Source organism: Antedon bifida, chromosome 1 (assembly GCF_963402885.1).
Source record: "Antedon bifida chromosome 1, ecAntBifi1.1, whole genome shotgun sequence".
In the NCBI taxonomy this organism is placed as follows: Eukaryota; Metazoa; Echinodermata; class Crinoidea; order Comatulida; family Antedonidae; genus Antedon; species Antedon bifida.
Window position 1 is genome coordinate 31211601 of NC_136226.1, and position 21916 is coordinate 31233516.

Consider the following 21916-nt stretch of genomic DNA (forward strand, 5'->3'; position numbering starts at 1 on the left):
CTCTGTCTACACTATCAAACTATCAAGCCAAATATGCTGGTCATATTCCCAAATATGGTAGTAGCACATCACATTTTTTGTCACATGAAGTTTGATGTAGACAGAGCTTTAGTAAGATTTTGAATCTATGGAGCGAGCGCAAAATCTGTTTTGGGATTTGCCTATGCTCACTCCAGGTTATTAATATTATTCTTTGGTGACCAACAAATACATCTATTTATAATTTTAGCCAAACTATGAATTATACCGGGAGTACTACCAAAAATATATCAATGATACAACAGTACAGCAGTTAAAAAACTGTAGTAAACACATTTCTCATATACCATTATATTTGTAAACATATCAATTTGGATTGTAGAAATAACAAAACACAGGGTTTGGTATGGTTGCATACTAAACAAAGTCGTGATGAAGCAATTGAAATACTTACTGTTATGTTTATTTAATTCCTTCAAAACAAATAAATATCAAAAATTAAAATCCAAATGTTGAAACTGATTGTTTAGGTACAGGATGCATTCCCAGCAACGGTCTCGTTTATATTATCCTATGTCCTAAATAAACTGAGCAGCTAACTGGCTACCTAAACCAAAAGCAGTTGTCAACCTTGGTTAGCAGTATTCTATTACCAGTGGCTACTACCCTGTTGATGGGGCAATAGCTTTAATGATTTTTCCCTCAGGCAGTTTGGGATGTGCAAACCAAAATTCACTAGCTCCTATTCCATCTGTAACAGCAGGAAGTGAATTTTTTTAAATATCAAGTTTCCAAATCACAGCTAAATTCACAGTTCCCTTGCAAATAATGTGTCATAGCACTCATAACTGATTATTATGTCATTACGAAACAGAGTGGACAAACCATTAAACAACTATAAAGCTTTGTCTACACTATCAAACTAGTTTGACAAAAAAAAAGTGTGATGTGCCCAAATATGGTAGTGATATGACATCATCATGTCAATATATTGGCACATCACATTTTGTTGTCAACATATAGTTTGATAGTGTAGACAGAGCTTTAATGTCTGTAACTTTTTATATCATTGTTGACAATTTTATAAAGTAAATAGGTTTCTTATCTTCTAATTTATAAACTAAATTGAATGAATGATTGTTTTTTATTTTGTTAATAGCAATAGCACATTTTAATAAATAATTGATTTATTATTTTAAAAAATTAAGAGATAAATTGTCACAATAAATAATATGAAATTACTGTTTTCAGTTTTTGTAAACTTTAAACGTTATTAAATGCTTTTGTATCAGCGGCACACAGTTCATCTACAAGGCAATAGAAACAAAAAGAAAGGTATCAAAAATAACATTTAAATCTTAAATATATAAGAATCGAATTGTACAAGTAAAATGAAAGAGTAAAAACAAAATACAACTGTACTAACTACAAATATTTCTTTTTTAACTTAATCATATTAAGTGAAATAACACATTTTTAAAATCACTTTACATTCAGTTAGTCATTAATGTTATAAATGAATGTGGTCACAAAATGATACAATGGCAATACAGTAGTACTAGAAATCTCCTAGGTAAGTTAATCTGGAATAATAATGGTGTGTTTTATTTCAAACTGTACTTGCTTCTGGTAATTGGCATGATAAACCAATCAAGGTTAAATCTGTAATTTGTAACAGTAGCGAGATAACTTGAGAAAGTAATGAATGGCTTGTGGGTATGGAAGAAGAAAACCTTACATGAATGACAACCAGGTATTACTGGGCTTACCCATAATTATTTTTCAAATACTTAAGCATGGGTTGATCAATAGAATAATATTAATAAAAAAATACTTTGAATAGACATTAAAGTTAATAAATCATTTCTGATTTCTTTTAAATTAACCGGTGTCATTTTAGTTTGTTGTGTGATTTCAATATTTGTTTATTTAAGATTTCAATTCTTATTTCAACAGTTAGCAGTTACACATTTTAAGTAACTTCAAATGAAGAACTGGGAGATTTAAGCAAATCAGATCAAATACTATTTACAAAGACCATTAGCAATTTAAAGCCTTAATTGCACAAAGAATTAGGCAGCTATACCTCCATATAGGGCTGATTAGTTTAATGAGGGGTCATACTTATCACCAATTGAGTATAATAATATCATTAAAGCTGCTTAAATAAAGAGGATTTAATAGCAATGTTTAGAATCTTGACAGGACATATACATGTCTAGACTCATTCACAATAATAGGTCTATTGTTAAAAGGTTAAACTGATCTTTGAACATGAAGAGGGATAGTAGTGTGTTTTATTCAAGAGATATTTAAACTAGATTCACAATACAAGTATAAAGATATAAACTATACAAGTAGCAGTACTCAGTAAGTAAACTAAACGGTGTTATAGTGACATGGTTTTATCTCCGCCAGGATGAAGAGAGGTTATGTGGCCAATCGCGTGTGTTTGTTTGTTTTCTACTCAAAAAGTAATTGCCCGATTTTCATAAGATTTTAAAGGATGGTTTCATAGCTGTATGGGAACATGTCATTCAATTTTCATATGCCTAGGCTGAGGTTTGCGCTCTCTGAGTGTCCTTCTAGTTATGTGCTGTATGTTATACCCTAATCTGGCATAACAAATAAGTTTACAACCACAACTCTCAAGACTGGAAGTTGTTTACTATCTAGCACCAATATCAATACTATATCTGTTATTTATTATTACATAACAAAAATAAATAGGTGAATGGTTCATAATTACTTTAATTAAACGATTACCTACAGTTAATTAACAAACTGTAAAGTAGTTCACAATGCACATTATCAGCTGAGTGGTGGTAATTAATTTAAATGTCATTAGCGCAAATATAACATTTCATAATTTAAATAATTATAACATATCGTTTTTATGCTGTATTAATTTATCACTGCATAATTAAATTTATAAATGAATTTATGAATAAAACTAATAAAAAAGAAAATTTTTATATTTTCTCCAAGCTGAAATGAATATTAAACCATAATAGGATGTAAAAAATAAATAAGTCTATAGTATAGTGTTATTTTTACTCCCCACTATTGTAGCTCGTATACTCAGTTGTTGTAAAGGCCCATTTACAAATGATTGATGATATTAAATAGATAAAATACATATTTCTTACCCAAATTAGAAAAGAAAAAATTATAAAATATAATTTCATGAACTATATAACTATACTATATAGTATAAGATAACCATTTATTATGCTGTTTTTATGGCAATAATATTTTCACACATCCAATCAAATGATGTCATGATTTAGTAAAAGCAATATAATATCAATCAAAACTCACACCATACACCCTACTACCAGAAATACCTATGGGGCCAACAGAGGCTAGACTAGAGTAATAGACTAGGTAGTAGTTTAGCCTAGTAGTAGAGTAGAGAGAATGGTGTGCACATGATGATGGATGGATGGTGGTGGTGTGTGCACATGGATGATGGATGGTACACGATCTCTCACTACACTCACGTTAAATAATTGATTAAAATGTGCTTACCATATAGTTTTAATATCAAATACAGCTATTATATCATCCTGCAACTTTCCTTTACAAGAAAACAAAGTTAATTCATCGCTAATTACTCAAATATTGCGCTAGGCCAAGACTTTTTAGACGAGCAAACACGGTTTGTTGATGAAATAAAACTTTCTCCACGCATGAGAGAGTTTCTACTAGGGTGGCTAACTGGGGGCGCCAAACATATCCAAACAGCTACTTTAGTAGAACATGTTCTAGGGCCATTTCTGGACCCATAATAATACCTCCGTGTATTGAGGGCAGTATTTCAAAACATTGGAAAAAAGGAGGCACGCCGAGTAGTCGAATAAACTGCAGCAGTGTGTGTCGAAGAACTTGTTAGGCATTGTCAATAAACAGTTTTGGTACCATGAAAGTTTTAATACTTGGAGGTAAATTAAACTTATTTTCATAGTTAGTATATTTTTTTCAAATCAAAGAGAATGTAGGCGCCATGTAGGCCTATGCACCGGTTCTTGTACATTTCAGAGTTATCAGTAACACTGACTCGGGACCTGTGTGTGATGATCAACTACAGTAACTTGCTGATGATGGGAACAAAAGGCTTGAGTTTCAGTATTCACCATAAAATAATAGATAGAGCTAAAATATCTTTGTCTCGATTGGATTAATTTTCATTTTATACCTCATTATTTATTCATTGTATTATGTGTTACCTGCATTCTATTTTGTTTATGAATTAACCATGATTAACCGATAAATTAAATGTTTACAGGTTGATAAAATGATAGATACTAAAAGTATGTATCATACTTTAGGGCGATACGTTTAAAAACTCTCTGTATTTAAATATAATCGCAGTATACAAAACAGAAGTTGTTGCTACACTGTACGCATACACAGTAAATTGAGTGCTATGTCATTAACTGTATGTGTGCTTTCCAAGACAGATGGCTCGCATGGTTCATCTGTCTCTGTATTGTTAATTATTTATTAAAATATTAAAAACAATGTTTTTATTTTACTTAAATTGAATGGAACATGAATTTGGAACTGTGTTACACTCCAGCTCTCCTGACTTTGATTTGAAACTAAATATATTTTTCCTCACTTTACCAGGTACTATAATAGTGACCTTTGTTATGATTTGCCCGTTTATAATAATTATAATTTCACTGTTTTGCATCTGAGATCAGTTATTATCCAATCTTCGCTGCGTATTCCGACATCAAAACTTTCTTTTCTTCATATCATTTCCTTTAAAGCTTTTATTAAGTCTTTGTTCAACTATTTCCTATCCCCTGAGCTTTGAAGTTTAAGTGTACACTTGCTAACCTTTAGACTTTAAGTACGATTCTAAATACTTATCTTTCCCAAAAGACCAATCACTTTCAAGCTTCACATTCAATCATGTTTCTTTTCTTCGTCCATCCTCAGGTTGCGGGTTCATTGGCAGACATTTGGTTCATTATCTTACATCAAATGATCTTGCTGAGGTAAGTCTGTGAAATCAAGTTTCAAAAACAAAGAATTGAAAAGTCTCCATTCATTCATTTCTTTATTTCGGATAGTATACATCCATATACAAATCATAAAAAAAAAAAAAGAGAAACAATTACACCAGAAAATTAACAATATAAGCAACTTACACAAAACCAACCTACAATATCAACCAATAACAATATATTTTAATACAAAAAAAAAGAAATAATTTAATGTTTTCATATCCAATCCATGTCCAGTAACAAATATCAGTCTAATGCTGTTTACGATGCTATTATTTATGTGCTAATTGATATGGTATGTACAGTAAATGTAAATTGAGAAATAAATGGTTTTTTTTTTTTGGGGTGGAGGGGAATGCCAGTATAATTAATTCTTTTAGAAATTATTATATAAAATAAATAAAAATAAAATAAATAAAATCCTCCATAAATATTAGTTATTAATTTTAAGTAAAAAATAAAATTTGAATTAAGTTGTTGAAAATACACTTAATATGCCTAATAATACAAAAGTAATTTAAAGGAAAGGGCAGAACACTAAACCGCCCAGCTAAGATAAGATATTAATATCCTATAGAAAGTCATGTGAAAGTGAAAATGAAAATCTAAAAAAAACGATACTTAAATAAGATATATGAGAACTTGTTAAAGATATAATTGTCATATTTACTACATAATACAAACTTTATTATGTTCTGAAATATTAGGTTTTAATGTTGGCGATATAAACCAGCAGAATTGATGGAATTTTGTTTCTCAGAAAACATCTTTTGTTTAAAAGACAATAAAGTTTAATTCAATCATATATAGCTGATTTAATTTTGTTGTTATATACTTTAGGTGCGTGTTGCTGATAAGGTGCCGCCGCAGATTGCGTGGTTGAACGATTTCCATAAGGTAAGTAAATCAGCAAAAATTGTATTAAAATCCCTACTCCCAATATGTATTGTTAATATGCATGGTTGACTGATTCCCATTATGAGTAAATTTGCAGAAATCATATACAGTACTGTATTGGTATTGTTGATTTCATGGTTGAATGGTTTTGCCGAGGTAAGCTCGTAATATGCAAAATTCTTGGTAATGTTCTCTTTGTTGATTTAATAAATCATTTGTTAATATAAGAATTGACATTTCTTGCCATCTTAAGTGTCATGTTAAAATATGTTTACCTCATTTAGATCATTAATCAATCTTATTTGTACAGAAATAAAATATAGATTTGTATTACTGTACTAAAGTAATAAACTAAAATAAGAGGACCAAGCCTGTTTATTTTTTACCTTATGGAGCGTACCTACCCTGGAATATGTACAGTACCAAAATTTAGTTTATGATTATATTTTTTTTTTCTGTACAGTCAGTAGGCAAGATTATATTTATGTTACACAAAATGTTTACTACTGATTTTTAAACAAAAATAAATGATTATAAATCATTATCTGAAGAAAGAACAATAATTAAAACTGTTACGTCAAAAAGTTGAGAGGCGTTTTTTGTAAGAAATATTTCTTGTTTATTATTAAGTTGACACTTGCTTAAATTTATTTTTATCGTTTTCAACTACTCGTGTATAACCACATAATTATTTGTATAAATAGTTTACTAGCTATAAATAGTTTCAAATGATAGATTATTATCTCCACTGATACTTACTATCTAAAATAAATGATAATCTAATAAAACAAAAACAGTATAGGTGAGAGTGAAAAAAGTGCATTTAACTAATGTTCACAATTTGATAAATCAAGATAAGACTATTTTGAATAAGTATTACCATGGATGAGTATACCTATTATTTGGATACACATTATAATTAACTTAAGCTCTGTTTACACTATCAAACTAGTTTGGCAAAAAAATTGTGATGTGCCCAAACATTGTAGTGATGTGTCCAAATATTGTAGTGATATGACGTCATCATGTCCATATATGGACACATCACATTTTTGTAGACAGAGCTTAAGATATGCATGTACATGTTTTCATCATATTGTGCAAAGTATATTGTTTGCATGACATTCAACATATGGAACATAATTTGCTAATGCCTAATAGACAACATAATGTTAGCTTCAATTCATAATCAGATTTAAAATATTTTTAGTCTATCCATGTGTAACATGATTTTATAATTACTACGAGAAATTAGTGTACTTTAAAATTAGCTCACGTTGATGTATTTATCAGTGTTTTATCTAATTAAGGAGCTTGTACAGGGAAGTACATTTATTTTTATGATATAAAAAACACATTTTCGTTTGTAGTCAGACATTGTATTTGTTTGGCCCACTGCCTGAAATTCTAAACATAAAATAGCAAAACAAATTAACCAAATTATATTTTTAGAAAGTTCTGTTTTTCATTGTTATTGTTTGTTTTTTTTGCAGGAAGTTTTTGCCAAAGTTGAGTTTGTTTCTTGTAACTTGATCAGCACAGGTATGCATTATATTGTGTTACTGTATATATTTTACAATGGTAACAGAACTGTAACAATTGATTTGTCTTAGGGCCTGTTCAGACTTACAGAGTTTTGCTTCGTATCATACGCGGTGTACAACTCCATAGATCTGAACCAGGAAAAGATTAGTTGAAGCCACCTCTTACGACACTGATCTTTCATTCGTTACGACAGCTCAAGGTACAAGATTAGTGAACGACTGTTACGATAGAAAGTCATGCATCAATGATTTTGACCTCTAACCAATCAAATTTACTCCTGCATACCAGATCGGTGATACTGACTTCAGTTTCAAACGATAGCGTTAGTTAACCAAATCTGAACACTTTGCTGTTACAACGCTAATCATAATATGACATTCCTTGCGATACAAAAGCATAACTCCATGTATCTGAACATACCCTTAATTGGCACAGTATCTCTTAATTAAGGTGATCTGAATGTACAGTAGGGAATTGATGGATACAGATTAAAATACTTTTAGAGAGAGGAGATGGGTGTTTGTCTCAATTTGATGATAGATATATGGATAAAATAGATAATTCTTACATCCTTTTCCTTAAATTAGCATCCACAACTAAAGCATTTGAAATAGGTGATGGTACTGAATTTGATGTCGTCATTAATTTAGCAGCTGAAACCAAATATGGGCAGACAGATGAGGTAAATAACATTTATAAAAAACAATAAATGTTTTGATTAATAGATTGATTTACATTAGTTTTAATAATTTAAATATAATAATAATTGTATAAAGCTCTGTCTACACTATCAAACTAGTTTGACAAAAGAAGTGTGATGTGGCCAAATATGGTAGTGATATGCCCAAATATGGTAGTGATATGACATCATCATCATATATATATATATATATATGGGCACATCACATTTTTTTTGTCACATAAAGTTTGATAGTGTAAACAGAGCTTAACAAAATACTGTTGAAATATAAAAAAAAAGAAATTTATCTTCATCATAGATTTATGAAGAAGGCATTAAGAATTTAAGTTTGAACTGTGCAAAAGAAGCAGCAAAAAGAGCTATTAAAATCTACATAGAGGTGTCCACAGCACAGGTGTACAACAGTGATAAGGTGATTATGATTTACTTTTATTGTATCGCTCTTTATAGTTGGATTTAGAAAAGTGAGCATATACTAAACTAAACTCAAGCTCTGTCTACACTATCAAACTATCAAAAATGTGATGTGCCCATATATGGACATGATGATGTCATATCACTACCATATTTAGGTATATCACTATCATATTTGGGCACATCACACTTGTTTTGTCAAACTAGTTTGATAGTATAGACAGAGCTTAAAATCAGGGGTAATTTCACTTTTCCCTGCTTAAAATATACTAGTACTTTTTCACAATGTATAATAATAAATTAAGTACATTTCATAAACTAATTTCTACCAAAGTGATAATATCTGTCTTGGATCATATTCCAGTGTTTTCATAATTCTCTATGTAATACGGTCAAGGACATATTGAATAATAGAATATAGTATAGTTATATGAATATTACCTGTAGAATCAACCAATGAGATGGCTTCGCTTATTAATTAATATAACTGCTGGTTGGTATTACGCTGTAACTGTTCTGTAACCCAGGTTATGCTAATTTAGTCAACTATTTACAGTGCAAATTAATCATTTTCAGTAAAGTTAAATAATATTATTACAGATAAAATATAAATAAATAAAAATATTGTGGATATTTAGTAAATAATTTCATAAATGAATGTGTATGGTTATAGCTTAGGGTAGATACCAAATTGGGTGTCAATATATTAAGCTCTGTCTACACTATCAAACTAGTTTGACAAAAAAAGTGTGATGTGCCTAAATATGGTAGTGATATGACATCATGTTCATATAGGCACATCACATTATTTGACACATAAAGTTTGATAGTGTAGATGATGGCGCTTTAAAGTCTAAAGATAGGAAACTTTTGTAGAAGGCCTTAAAAACAAAATTCCGACTGATATCATTACACTAAAATGCATGCATACAAAGTTGAAATTACAAGTAGTCATTGTTCAATTATAAAAGGTGTGTGTGTGTGATGAAAAGATAAGGAAATAATGTTTATATAATTCCTCTATAGTTGGTAGAGTAAAGGAGACCAAACCCAAATGAATGGGTTCACAATTACAGAGTTCATAGAATACATTACTAAGATTAGAAATAAAGCTATGGATAATAGAATACAACATATAGTTTATACCAGCTGCTGCTTTTACAGATTTTTTTCGAGAGCTGATATAAACTACTTTAGAAAAGTGTTTCCGAAATGTAGAATACAAAAAGTTGAAAGGTTTTATTCACAATACTCATTAACATTCTTACTTATTTTTCCTTTTTTTTTAATGATGGCTTTTAACCCTTTTTTTGTCGTCAGTAATGTTTTCAGAAATAATAGCGAAACAATTTGTGATGGATTTTACAGTACAGTCAATTCTCCAAATACCGGACACCTTTGGGCTGGCCAAATATGTCTGGTTTTCTGTAAAGTGTGATATTCCAAATGTGTTATTAATGGTAAAAATGAATTTTGGACCTCGAGAAAAGTCTGATTTTGGGAGAGTTTCCGGTTTTCAGAAAGTCCGGTATTGAGAGAGTTGACTGTATGTAACAACTTATGACTTGTTTTTAGAAAATTAATATGAAGAATTGAAAAATCATAAAAATTAATAAAATACTTTGAAAGAAGCTTGGAATGTCTTAAAATATTGGAAATCGGTTTAGGGAAATTTGTGACGACCTAGAACCTACTCATATAAAAAAATAAATAAATAAAATATGCCAAAAGTGTGTCAATGGAAACACAACTTAATGTCCCCGCATGAATTTCACGTGACGTACAGTAACTAGTTTCTAGTTCCTAAAGCTCTGTCTACACTATCAAAATAGTTTGACAAAAAAAGTGTGATGTGCCCAAATGTGGTAGTGATATGCCCAAATATGTGGTAGTGATATGACATCATCATGTCTATATTTGGGCACATCACATTTTGTTGTCACATAAAGTTTGATAGTGTAGACAGCGCTTTAGTTGTCACAAAGCGAAAGCTTCTTATTGTTCTTATTCTGGACATAAAGGAATTTAGAAACTAATTCCTCGTTGCTAGTATTGAGGAAATTTCCTTGACGCAACTACTTTCTATTTTGCTCTTAATAAGCAATAAGCTACAAATAGAAAAAATTAATCTATTTATATTAAAACTGTATGATTTGATTATTATAAAGCTCTGTCTACACTATCAAACTTTATGTGACAACAAAATGTGATGTGCCCAAATATAGACATGATGATGTGGTATATCACTACCATATTTGGGCATATCAAACTAGTTTGATAGCGTAGACAGAGCTTAAAGCGATTTATTTTGTTGATTTTTATTGATAGAAAGCAAGCAATGAGGATTCCAAGACTACACCTTGGACCGGTGTGTCTAGGTACAAGCTGATGGTGGAAGAGGAACTACGCAAAATAAAAGGGTACATTTACATTTTAAGTACATCATGGTAAAATTATGTGAAGCATCCTGCATGAAAATGATAATATTGATTAAATTTATCTCAGTATGTATCTCTACACATGACAATATTTGCCTAGTACAGTAGAAATATTCGGTAATACTACTTCTCATGTGGTGCCTGTATCATTCTAAATCTCTGTCTACACTATCAAACTTTTTGTGACAAAAAAATGTGATGTGCCAATATATGGACATGATGATATATCACTACCATATTTGGGCATGTCACTACCATATTTGGGCACATCACACTTTTTTTGTCAAACTAGTTTGATAGTGTGGACAGAGCTTAAGGAAGGTTATGGTCCATGACAATAGGCGATATATGTAAAACACAAAAGTTGTATTACAAAATGTCTTCGTTTGTGAATTTTAATAGTAAATGTTATTAAATATATAAATAGATTAAATATTGGAATGTGATTGTAAGGTAACACTTTAAGTACTTTACCAAGTTTCAATTGATCCCATGGCCACCACATAATAAGACAACATACCCTATATTTATTAAAAAGTATGGTTTCTGATTGTAATAGTGACCTTTAACCCTCAACGTGGTATGTTGGATTTGGAGTAACCCTAGTTATTGAACAAACACATGCAGCAGATTAAATTGATGTACCTGTACTCTAAAAACTAAAAAAACTGGATCAGCGGCACACGTTTATAAAACGGTGCGTTCTAACATTAACAATACAGTTACAAAAATAAATTAAATCAAAACTAAAAAAAAATAAATAAAAATTTAAACTTATTAAAAACGGTCAGCAAGTAAATTTAAATACATAAAAATAGAATTACAGCCAATAGTTAACTCAAAGTGGAGAATTTTTCAAGACTATTTCATTTTCTAACATTTCCTATGATAGGCCTAACAATAATAATTATTGGTCAGATGTTTTGCCCTACTCTAAAGTAATTTGTACTTTATACTATTAAGTATATTGAGAATAACTCTTGTTACCTCCAGATTTCTAGCCTGCCATTCATACCTCTAGATCACTGAGCTTGTGCCAATAGCTAGGGGTTAGATTTGATCCCAAGTAAGCAGCCGGTACTGCATGCACAGGATTGTAATTATGATTTCAATCGTTTAGGTTAAACTGTATAATAGTAAGACCTGCTATTGTGTATGGGATTGCGGATAAGATAGGATTGACTCCAAGGTTGATAATCGGTGCAGTATACAAACAGCTGCAAGAAAAGATGAAGCTACTCTGGAGCAAAGACTTAAAAATGAACACAGTGTATGTTGAAGATGTCTGCCGCGGCCTCTGGCATCTTGTTGAGAATGGAGAGATTGGTCAAGTGTATAACATGGTGGATAAGTCAGACACAAGTGAGTATTAAGCACTGTCTACACTATCAATTTATGTGACAAACAAATGTGATGTGCCCATATGTGGACATGATGATGTCATATCACTACCATATTTGGGCACATCACACTTTTTTTTCAAACTAGTTTGATAATGTAGACAGAGCTTTATACATGTTTGTAAAGCCTTGCTTTTAACTTATTTGGTAATGATATTTAAAAATGTTTCATTATTTTCTAACCATGATTCTTTGCTTGTGTTAACTAATAGAATGTTTTATTTTGTTATCAAACAGCTCAGGGAACGATTACAGATTTGGTCTGTCGCCTTTTTGGAATTCAACATGACTACTTTGGAACCGTAATGTCAAATTTTGCAAGGGTAAGAACTTTTTTTTACCATACAGGTACATGATTTAAAGTTTATTTCCTGTCAGTGTCATGAGCTTAAACTGCGAATTTACATGCTTGATAAGTTAAATACATGATGACTGATATAGCAAAATATAAAGCCTTGTCTACACTATCAAACTTTATGTGACAAAAACTGTGATGTGGCCATATATAGACATGATCTTTGGTCATATCACTACCATATTTGGGCACATCACACTTTTTTTTGTCGAACTATTTTGATAGTGTAGACTGAGCTTAAGAGTTTGAAAGGTTTTGTTTTTTTCTCCCCAGATGAATATGACAGACATTGTGGAAGATTCTAATGACAAACACTTAGCACCGTGGTCTGATGCTTGTAAGGAAAACGGAATTGAGAACACACCACTGAGTCCGTACTTAGATCAGGTAAAATTAGTTTATTTTATATTCATAATACTATAAAGATTGTGGGTCACATGGCATGCAATAGTACGCATTATTGAATGGTCATTGAAATAACCTTTCATCATTCACCATTATTTGTACCATAACACTCATAAACATTCATTATTTGTATACTATGTGATAATATGATATAATAATGATAGTGTGATGAATATGCTATGTTTTATAATTGTACTAAATATACATAATATTTAATATTGCAGGAATTGCTCTACAACAAACATTTATATGTGGATAGCAGTAAAATAGAAGGAACTGGATTTCAATATAAACACCCCAACTTGACAATTGAAACATTAAGAGAGGTAATAATATTACATATTTATTCATGAATTTAAATATACATTTTACAATGCTATTATGATAATACTTTATAATGATAAATATATGAATCTTATGTTTGCAACAACTAGAGACCAGTGATGATGTCATATCACTACCATATTTGGGCATATCACTTCCATATTTGGGCACATCACAATTTTTTTTGTCAAACTAGTTTGATAGACAGATCTTTAGAACACCTTGCTACAATTGTTGTCTTACAATGTATTGAGCAAATGGAAATATTGTCATACCCCTCTATTGTAATGCTGTGTTACTATAAGCAATGACACTGTACTGAATAAAACTGAATTGTCAAATCGGCGATTAAGGTATCAAATATTCATTTTTATTGTTGTTTTCAGATTGTGAAAGACTATGTAGATATGGGAATTTTTCCAAAAACGTTGGTACCATAGCAGTGTATATGATGAGTACAACAGATTTACATATTCTGAGCTTTGAAATAACACAAAAAAACAACTTTACAAATTAATTTTTCACGCTATAAATATTAGTGGTATATTAAAAAAATAAGGGTATTTTAATATACCAACTAATATTGTAAGTTTTACTTGATGTATTGAAATAGGGAAATAAGGGTATTCTTAATATTTAATATTCTTCTATCGCCTAATGCCAATATGAATGATTTTAAACATAATATACATCATAAACTCTTACCCATAAATTGTACACGATTGCCAGACCTTATTACAACAAAATATTGACTATTTTTATCAATTCAATAATCTGAATAAATTATAGAAAACCACTGAATTTGGTTAAACAGAAAAGCAAAGGTTTTCATACTAAATTATTAATAAGTATTAAGAAAAGAACAAATATTTGTTAATTGTTAAATTTAGTTAAAATTATGTATGTTTTTCTATGACTTCCTATAACAGCACTATCACTACACTATCAAAGTTAATGTGACAAAAAAATGTGATGTGTTCATAATATGGACACAATGAATGAGAATCATATTTCTACCATATTTGGGCACATCACACTTTATTTTTGTCAAATTAGTTTGATAGTGTAGACAGAGATTTCACTCATTATCTATCCAATAAGCAACACTGATGCATTTGCTCTTTTTGAGAAAACAAATTGAAAACAATAGTTAGTGATAAGCATTCAAATATTTTATATTTTATTTTATATATTACTTCAATAGGAGTATATATATTGGAGTGGAATTGAGTATAAAAAACAATTAATCTATGAGACATCAATTAAATAGCCAATTTGATTTCTTCTCTGAAAATGTATTTTTGTGTATGGAATCATTATATGCCCATATTAGTAATTATAATGTATGAATACTATTTATTATATTTATTAACATAACATCTTGATTGGTTTATATATAAATATGTATAATTTTCTGATGTTCTTTTAAAAATTTATTCTGTTTATTATTATTACTGAATACTTCCAAATATTTAATTAAATCTGTTTTTAATTAAGTAATACATCTTGGTAAAATTTGTAATATAACAACTATTATTATAATCTGTAATGAAATAATGAATTAGTATAGTGGTACACTGTGCAATATCATATACAGAAATTTAATTTTGAAATTGTATTCTTGAAAGTAACTTATTTTGTAAGTTTTGCAATCTTTAGTTGTAGGTGCTCTTTCAGCTTTGCTGATACAGTGTATCTGAATTTCAGTATAAAATTTAAGCTTTAACTTACACACACAATCTTTCTATGACCCAGGTTAATACAACAAAATAGAAGTTAAAGGTAAGACCAATACTATTTTGGATGATGATGTAATGAAGAGTATAATGACAATTTATGTGACAATGTCAAATGTAATTTCAATGACCAATATTTTTTTATGAAGTGAATGGATTATTTATGCACTGCTTATGGGTATTTTAAGACCAATAATATTTTTTATGAAATAAATGGATTAAAGCTCTGTCTACACTATCAAACTTTATGTGACAAAAAAATGTGATGTGCACAAATATGGTGTTGCAATGACATCATCATGTCCATATATGGGCACATACAGTTTGATAGTGTAGACAGAGCTTTATAATTGCTGTTCTTGCTTATGAGTAATTTAAGACTATTTTGGATGTTTTGTAATCATGTCATTTCAATGACCAATATTTTGAATATGAAATGGATGGATTAAGAATTTCTATTTATGCACTGCTTATGAATATATTTCAATCTGTTTATTTATGCAAAAAATATATATTTATTTTTACTGCTTTATAAATGAATGTGCGACTAAGTTTAAGAAACACAGAAGTTATGATACAAATACGACGGACAAAGAAAATAAAGTACTGATATACGATGCAGTGAAGTTTTTAAGTGATCATTTTGATTTAGTATTACAATTCAACAAATTCAACAAACATTTAATTCATCAAATGCTATACAAATAATACAGAACATAAAATGAGGACCAACCTAGAAGTAAACTTGTCTCAGTTGGTCCTTTACCCCACAAATACTAATACTTGGTTTAGTGTGTTCAACATAAGTAACTAAATAAATAAATATCTATTCTTCTTAAATATTTTACATAGTAAGATGTCTGTAATTCGTATCATTTTAATTGATTCATATAAAAAAAAATTATTTACCTGAAAAAATGTAATTTAAAGCAAAAAATACTTAAATTGTCTGACAAAGGTTTTGGTTAAAATTAAGTTTCTTTCCTTTTTATAAGTGAAATAATTATTTTTTTGGTTTTTTTTTACATATAACTTTATAACGTGACTAACTTGATTAAAATGGCAAAATGGCCTATTCAAAGTCTGATTTATTAATCTTCATTTTTGGGGACAATACATCTAAGTTCCTTTATGCCCATGTCAGTACAGAAATGTGATTGAATGTAATAGTGTTTACTGTGTTGATTGGATGTAGACCTACTTAGAAAAGGGAATACTAATATAAATCATCATCAGCATAACCCATTAGTAAGTGCAGGCCTGAGTAAGTGTATTTTACGCAAACAAAATGAAACGGTTGTTATCTTAAGGTAATCTTTATACCAAATTATTAACATAATACTTGATAACTCTCGTTTTATCAGTCAAAGTCCATAGCAATCAATAACCAATATATCAGCGATTTCTAAATTAAACCACTACTGTGTGCATTTAAATTTGGAGTGTAAAGTTGTTACAGAAAATGTGGATAGCCGGAATATTTGCTGGGCTTCTAGCCTTCTGTGGCCTGCATGTTGCCTGCGCTACCGTTACAGTAGAAGAAGGTGACATAATCGGGGATAGACTACTCTTTAAAGATGATAAGGAGCTCAACTTCGAGAGAGAAGTAGATGTTTACAGAGGCGTTCCATACGCTGAACCTCCGACGGGGGAAAGACGATTCTCTCCACCTGAAGCAAGATTGTCTTGGAAGCCGAACGTATGGAATGGAACAGTGTTTAGAAACGCTTGTCCTCAGTCAAATCCAAACATACAGGCTGTTGAAAAAGATGAGGACTGTCTATACTTGAATATATTTGTTCCTGTTGCAAATGAAACGGTAAATACATCCTAGTAATTTTGTTATACATCAACAATTTACATCCGTTACTTTCGCAAGTTGGAAATTTGTAAAAAATAAAATTTATTAGGAAATCGCAAAATTATTTCAAACATTGTTTGATGTCATATCACTACCATATTTAAGCATATCACTCCCATATTTGGGCACATTACACTTTTTTTGTCAAACTAGTTTGATAATGTAGACAGAGCTTAAGATCATTCCATGGTAGGATCAAGACAGAAGGGTGTATCTAGAAACATGGGCACTTTAGTGGGTGTTGTTCAGATTGACACATGAAGTTCGACAAATAAAGTTGACTGTCCATGTGTGTAAACATAGATGATAAAAGAAACTGTCAATAAAACAATAATATTGATATGAGTATTTATACATAATGATAGAATAACACTCATGTGATTGTCTAATCTGTTGTATTATCAAAAGTGTCCGTATTTAAACATCGATATCAAAAAGTCCCTTCACACCAGTTAAGCCTATATAGGTTATTGTGTCTATCTTACGTAACTTACTGTACTTGAAAATAGAACAACCTTACTACTCCCTACACACTACAATATAGCAGGTATTAGCGGATTGAACGATTCAAGCTCTGTCTACACTATCAAACTAGTTTGACAAAAAAAGTTTGATGTGCCCAAATATGGTAGTGATATCCCCAAATATGGTAGTGATATGACATCATCATGTCCATATATGGGCATATGACTTTTGTTGTCACATAAAGTTTGATAATGTAGACAGAGCTTTACTCTTTAATCGGGAAAAATTGGTGTACGCAGAATCTCCTTATTGCACTGACATGGATATACTTTATTGTCACAACAAAAATAAATATAAAATGTGAGACTCGGCTCTCCGTTAACATCGTAATAAAAAATCCGTAAAACATCAATATACTGTAGAAAAAAAACCTCCAAGACAATAGAAGGAAAAACTAATTTAAAGCATTTCTTTCTTATTTCTCAACCATCTTTTTTTCAGACTAGTTTACGTCCAGTAATGGTGTGGTTTCATGGAGGCGCTTACATCCTCGGCACCGCCTCCCAACCAGAATTCGACCCAATGGTGTTGGCAGTTGTGGGAGATGTTATTATTGTGAATGTCAATTATCGATTGGGCGTTTTCGGGTTCCTTACTACTGGTAAACATTAATCGTTTGTTTTTGTTGTGATGAGAATATGACTACTCTCATGTAAATGTAACAATTCAACAAGAACGCAATCGAAATTAACATTTCAGATAGGCATTTTTTCTATTGAAATAATAAAAGTGTATAGCACGATTATTTTTTCTGTCCGAAAATGTACGATTCCTGTGAATGCGAATCATCAAGTTACTAGTGGAAAACATGTTAACAATTACGATACCTCAGGATTGTATGATTAAACACTGTCTATTGTTTCATAGGTGGTGACGATGAAGGCAAGGGGAACTATGGGATGTTAGATCAAGTGCTGGCATTAGAATGGATCAATAAAAATATCAAAGGTAGGCCCACAATTGTTTAAACTTAATTGTTAATGGTTAATGGTTTTAAATTTCTCAAAAACAACAAAAGTGTAAAAAGAAAGAAATCCAATTATAGTATTCAATCCAATTAGTAATTTGTCAACTTTGTTTGACAATCGAAAATGAACCAAGGAACTTTTTGAGGAATACAGCTAGATATTGAACAAGGGGCGTTTATTTATTATTATTAATTAAGTTATATTATTATAATAGAAAGACATTATTGAAAGAAAGAAAATAAATGTTACGATGAACTTGATTTATAAGTTAACTTTCTTTTTATCAACAGCATTCGGCGGTGATAGTTCAAAAGTTACCATATTTGGTGAAAGTGCTGGTGCCGCCAGCGTGCATCTCCACTTTCTGTCGCCACTTAGCCGCAACCTGTTTTCACAAGGCATAATGCAAGTATGTGTCTCAAGATTTCACATGTCTCTTGAAACATAATGACATGGATAATGTAAATGAGCTAAATCGATTTAATCCTTCATTTAGTAAAATGTAAATATGAAAACCTAAGTACATTAATATATTTTATATATGCCATAGAAACATCTCAACCTGAAAACATATAATCTTCTTCCTTGTACGATCTCCTACTCTTGATCGAAGTTTATATTATATTTTCTATCAGTGCTCATCAAACCACCGATATTGTTTAAAACAAAGTCTTTTTCTTCTTATTTTTAATTTGTTTCTCTTTTATACAAATCGGGGCATAGACATCTGGTTTTTGTTCTTGCTGTTTAATTTTGCCAAAATAAAAGAAAGAAAGAACCATACATAAAGTTATTCGTTTTCAGAGTGGGTCTGGACTCTGTGGATGGGCAGTGGAATTGGACACCAACAAAGCAATTGAAGATGCAAGGAGTGTTGGCCGGAACTTAAATTGTACATATCAATCTTCAAAAGAATTGCTAACATGTCTACGAACTAAGACAACTGCTGAGCTGTTAGAAGTCCAAAGACAGGTGACTTATCTTAGAAAGTATTCAAACTTCAATTGAAATGAAAGTTTTCAGACATGTTACCGACTAAAGGGTCTTTCACACCTGTTCCGGCACGGTTCCGGCAATCAAATCGTTTTTCAGTGGAACCGTAATTACGTAGCCATAACATCGGCAGGTTCTGGTGGTAGAACGAGTCTTCTCGGATAAGGACTCTAAACCGTAGGTCCAGTGTACACAACTAGCTCGTGTGCACTTTAAACAACCTAGTACTGTACATCTTTCGAGACGAGTAGGGGGTTACCCTGGTGTATTAGTACACCACAGCCACTGATCACCAACTGGGCCCTCTGGGAGATCAGTCTTTGACTGAAGAGGTCACCCAGTATAAAAATAAACAAACAAACAAACAAACACGACGCTCCATAATCGATATGCGCGTAGCCGCGTGAAAACGAAACATTGACGTTTGATTCGCCGAACCAGAACTGTGCCGGAACAGGTGTGAAAGACCCTTGAAAGACCAGTTAGAAGTGCTACTTTAATGATATTCTACGTATTTGATTATTATTCTGATACGTTATCAAGAAAAAATAAAAACGTAACGTAAATTTTAACGTTGATCTTTATATCCGCAGATTATTACTCAAGCCATAAACGTCATTCCTTTTGTACCAATCGTCGATGGCGACTTCCTCACAGATAAACCCGCAACACTTGTCGAAAATGGTAACTTTAAATCTGCAAACATTTTGATTGGTAACAACAAAGATGAAGGTACACTGTGGGCAATGCGAGCATACCCGTTATACGTACCACTACCTGAAGCACCAGAAATGTTGCTACCAGAATTCCAGGCAGTGTTTCCTGAGTATGTGTACTGGTATAAAGACCCGCATACCACTGATGCAATTGAGCAACAGTACTTAGACTGGACTAAAGTGGATGACGCAACAGCTGATCACTTCCAGTCATTTGTTGAGATGACAACTGATCAGACTTTTGCCTGTCCTGCCAGTGACGTCGCAAGAGCCCATGTCTTGAAAGGAGACACTGTTTATCGATATGAAATGACTCATGTACCTTCGAAATCGGTGTATACCCTGAGTAGAAGACTAGGTCCCAAATGGTTGGGTGCGACACATGGAGAAGACTTGCAATACATGTTTGGATGGGGGTTCAATGACGCATTTAAATCCCGATATGGAACTATACAGGAGGACGAAGAAAAGACAATGTCAGTTCAATTTATGAAGTATTGGGCAAACTTTGCAAATTATGGGTAAATAAATACATTTTAACAATTATTTTATATCCATTTCTCAACGTACGGTATAAGAAGAGAAACAATGTCAATCTTAATCAAATTTTATTATGGAAATGGTTTTTAATATTAGTTCGTTGTTGTTTTTAAAAGAATCAATAACTCATTAGGCCTAATCAAATGTTGTTACAAATGCGTAAATATGCCGTTCATATGACAATTCTCATTTCAACTTGTCCCAAATGTTAACAGACTATTTCTTTTTTTTTCCAGCGATCCAAATGGAGTTTCAAATTCAACATCAACGTATCCTAGTTGGCCAAAGTTTACCGTCCCAGAATTAGAATACAAAGAACTTTCATTAAAAATGGAAAATGGGCGGGCTCTTCGAGCAGACGGGTGTAGCTTTTGGAGAAACTATGTACCAAGATTGTCTACTTTTACAGGTATGATTCTGTATAATTTATTGCGTCACTGACTGACGACAATGTCTATTAGTTTTACATTCATCTGTACGATAGATGAACCAAGCCAGGACGGTTACACCTTGATTGGTTCTATATCATTGATCATGGGCTTCTCTCGCCCAGTTTCTCCTGAGGCAGATACTAGATAATAATCTACCTATATTTCACTGTTTTGTATTATAGCAATATATATAATTATATACAACCACGAGATTTTTTTCAATACATCAATTTGATTTTTTTTAAACTGTTTTTTTAAGGTGAATTGTCTGATTTGGAAGAAGACTGGCGGAACAGTTACTATTCCTGGAAGTATGACGACATGCCTGACTGGACAACAAACTTCAATGATTACAAAAACCAAAATGAATGTATCAAACCATGAAACCATCAATTACTGTACGCGTAAACTTACGCGCGTTTGCTATAAATAATCTTGAACTGAGTGTAAATTTGAAATTTATGAACATTGTTTTACACCATATAAAATCGTTGTTTAATCAGTAGAGAATAAATGTACTATAACGCAATAGTTTGGTTGTAATACAGTATACACAAATAAATATATTTTATGTACAAAATGTGCAGGTATTTGTCTCTTACAAAATATTACATAGTACATAATACAGCTAGCCTATCTGTATTTGTTAAACCTGAATAAACAGAAGTTTT

At 31.2% G+C, this 21916-nt stretch overlaps 3 protein-coding genes across 3 annotated transcripts in view; 2 read left to right on the forward strand and 1 right to left on the reverse strand.

Moving 5' to 3' along the window:
• The window catches only part of LOC144849473 (zinc finger protein GLI3-like), a 30667-nt gene extending 27008 nt beyond the window's left edge, over positions 1-3659 (reverse strand). The window contains exon 1 of the mRNA XM_078706392.1: positions 3511-3659. The gene's annotated coding sequence lies outside the window, so the exon portion shown is untranslated. The remainder of the gene's footprint in view (positions 1-3510) is intronic.
• Positions 3660-3757: 98 nt separating this feature from the next.
• LOC144849989 (GDP-D-glycero-alpha-D-manno-heptose dehydrogenase-like) lies at positions 3758-15832 on the forward strand. The gene is made up of 12 exons (XM_078707140.1): positions 3758-3923; positions 4930-4988; positions 5838-5894; positions 7388-7436; positions 8027-8121; positions 8438-8551; positions 10882-10973; positions 12112-12353; positions 12629-12714; positions 13020-13133; positions 13376-13477; positions 13862-15832. The coding sequence occupies exons 1-12, from the start codon at positions 3902-3904 to the stop codon at positions 13913-13915; spliced, it is 1086 nt and encodes a 361-aa protein (XP_078563266.1). The 5' UTR covers positions 3758-3901; the 3' UTR covers positions 13916-15832.
• Positions 15833-16911: 1079 nt separating this feature from the next.
• LOC144849754 (cholinesterase-like) lies at positions 16912-21716 on the forward strand. The gene is made up of 8 exons (XM_078706793.1): positions 16912-17030; positions 18039-18198; positions 18465-18545; positions 18856-18974; positions 19370-19537; positions 20152-20795; positions 21051-21223; positions 21505-21716. The coding sequence occupies exons 2-8, from the start codon at positions 18057-18059 to the stop codon at positions 21627-21629; spliced, it is 1452 nt and encodes a 483-aa protein (XP_078562919.1). The 5' UTR covers positions 16912-17030; positions 18039-18056; the 3' UTR covers positions 21630-21716.
• The last annotated feature ends 200 nt before the right edge of the window (positions 21717-21916 follow it).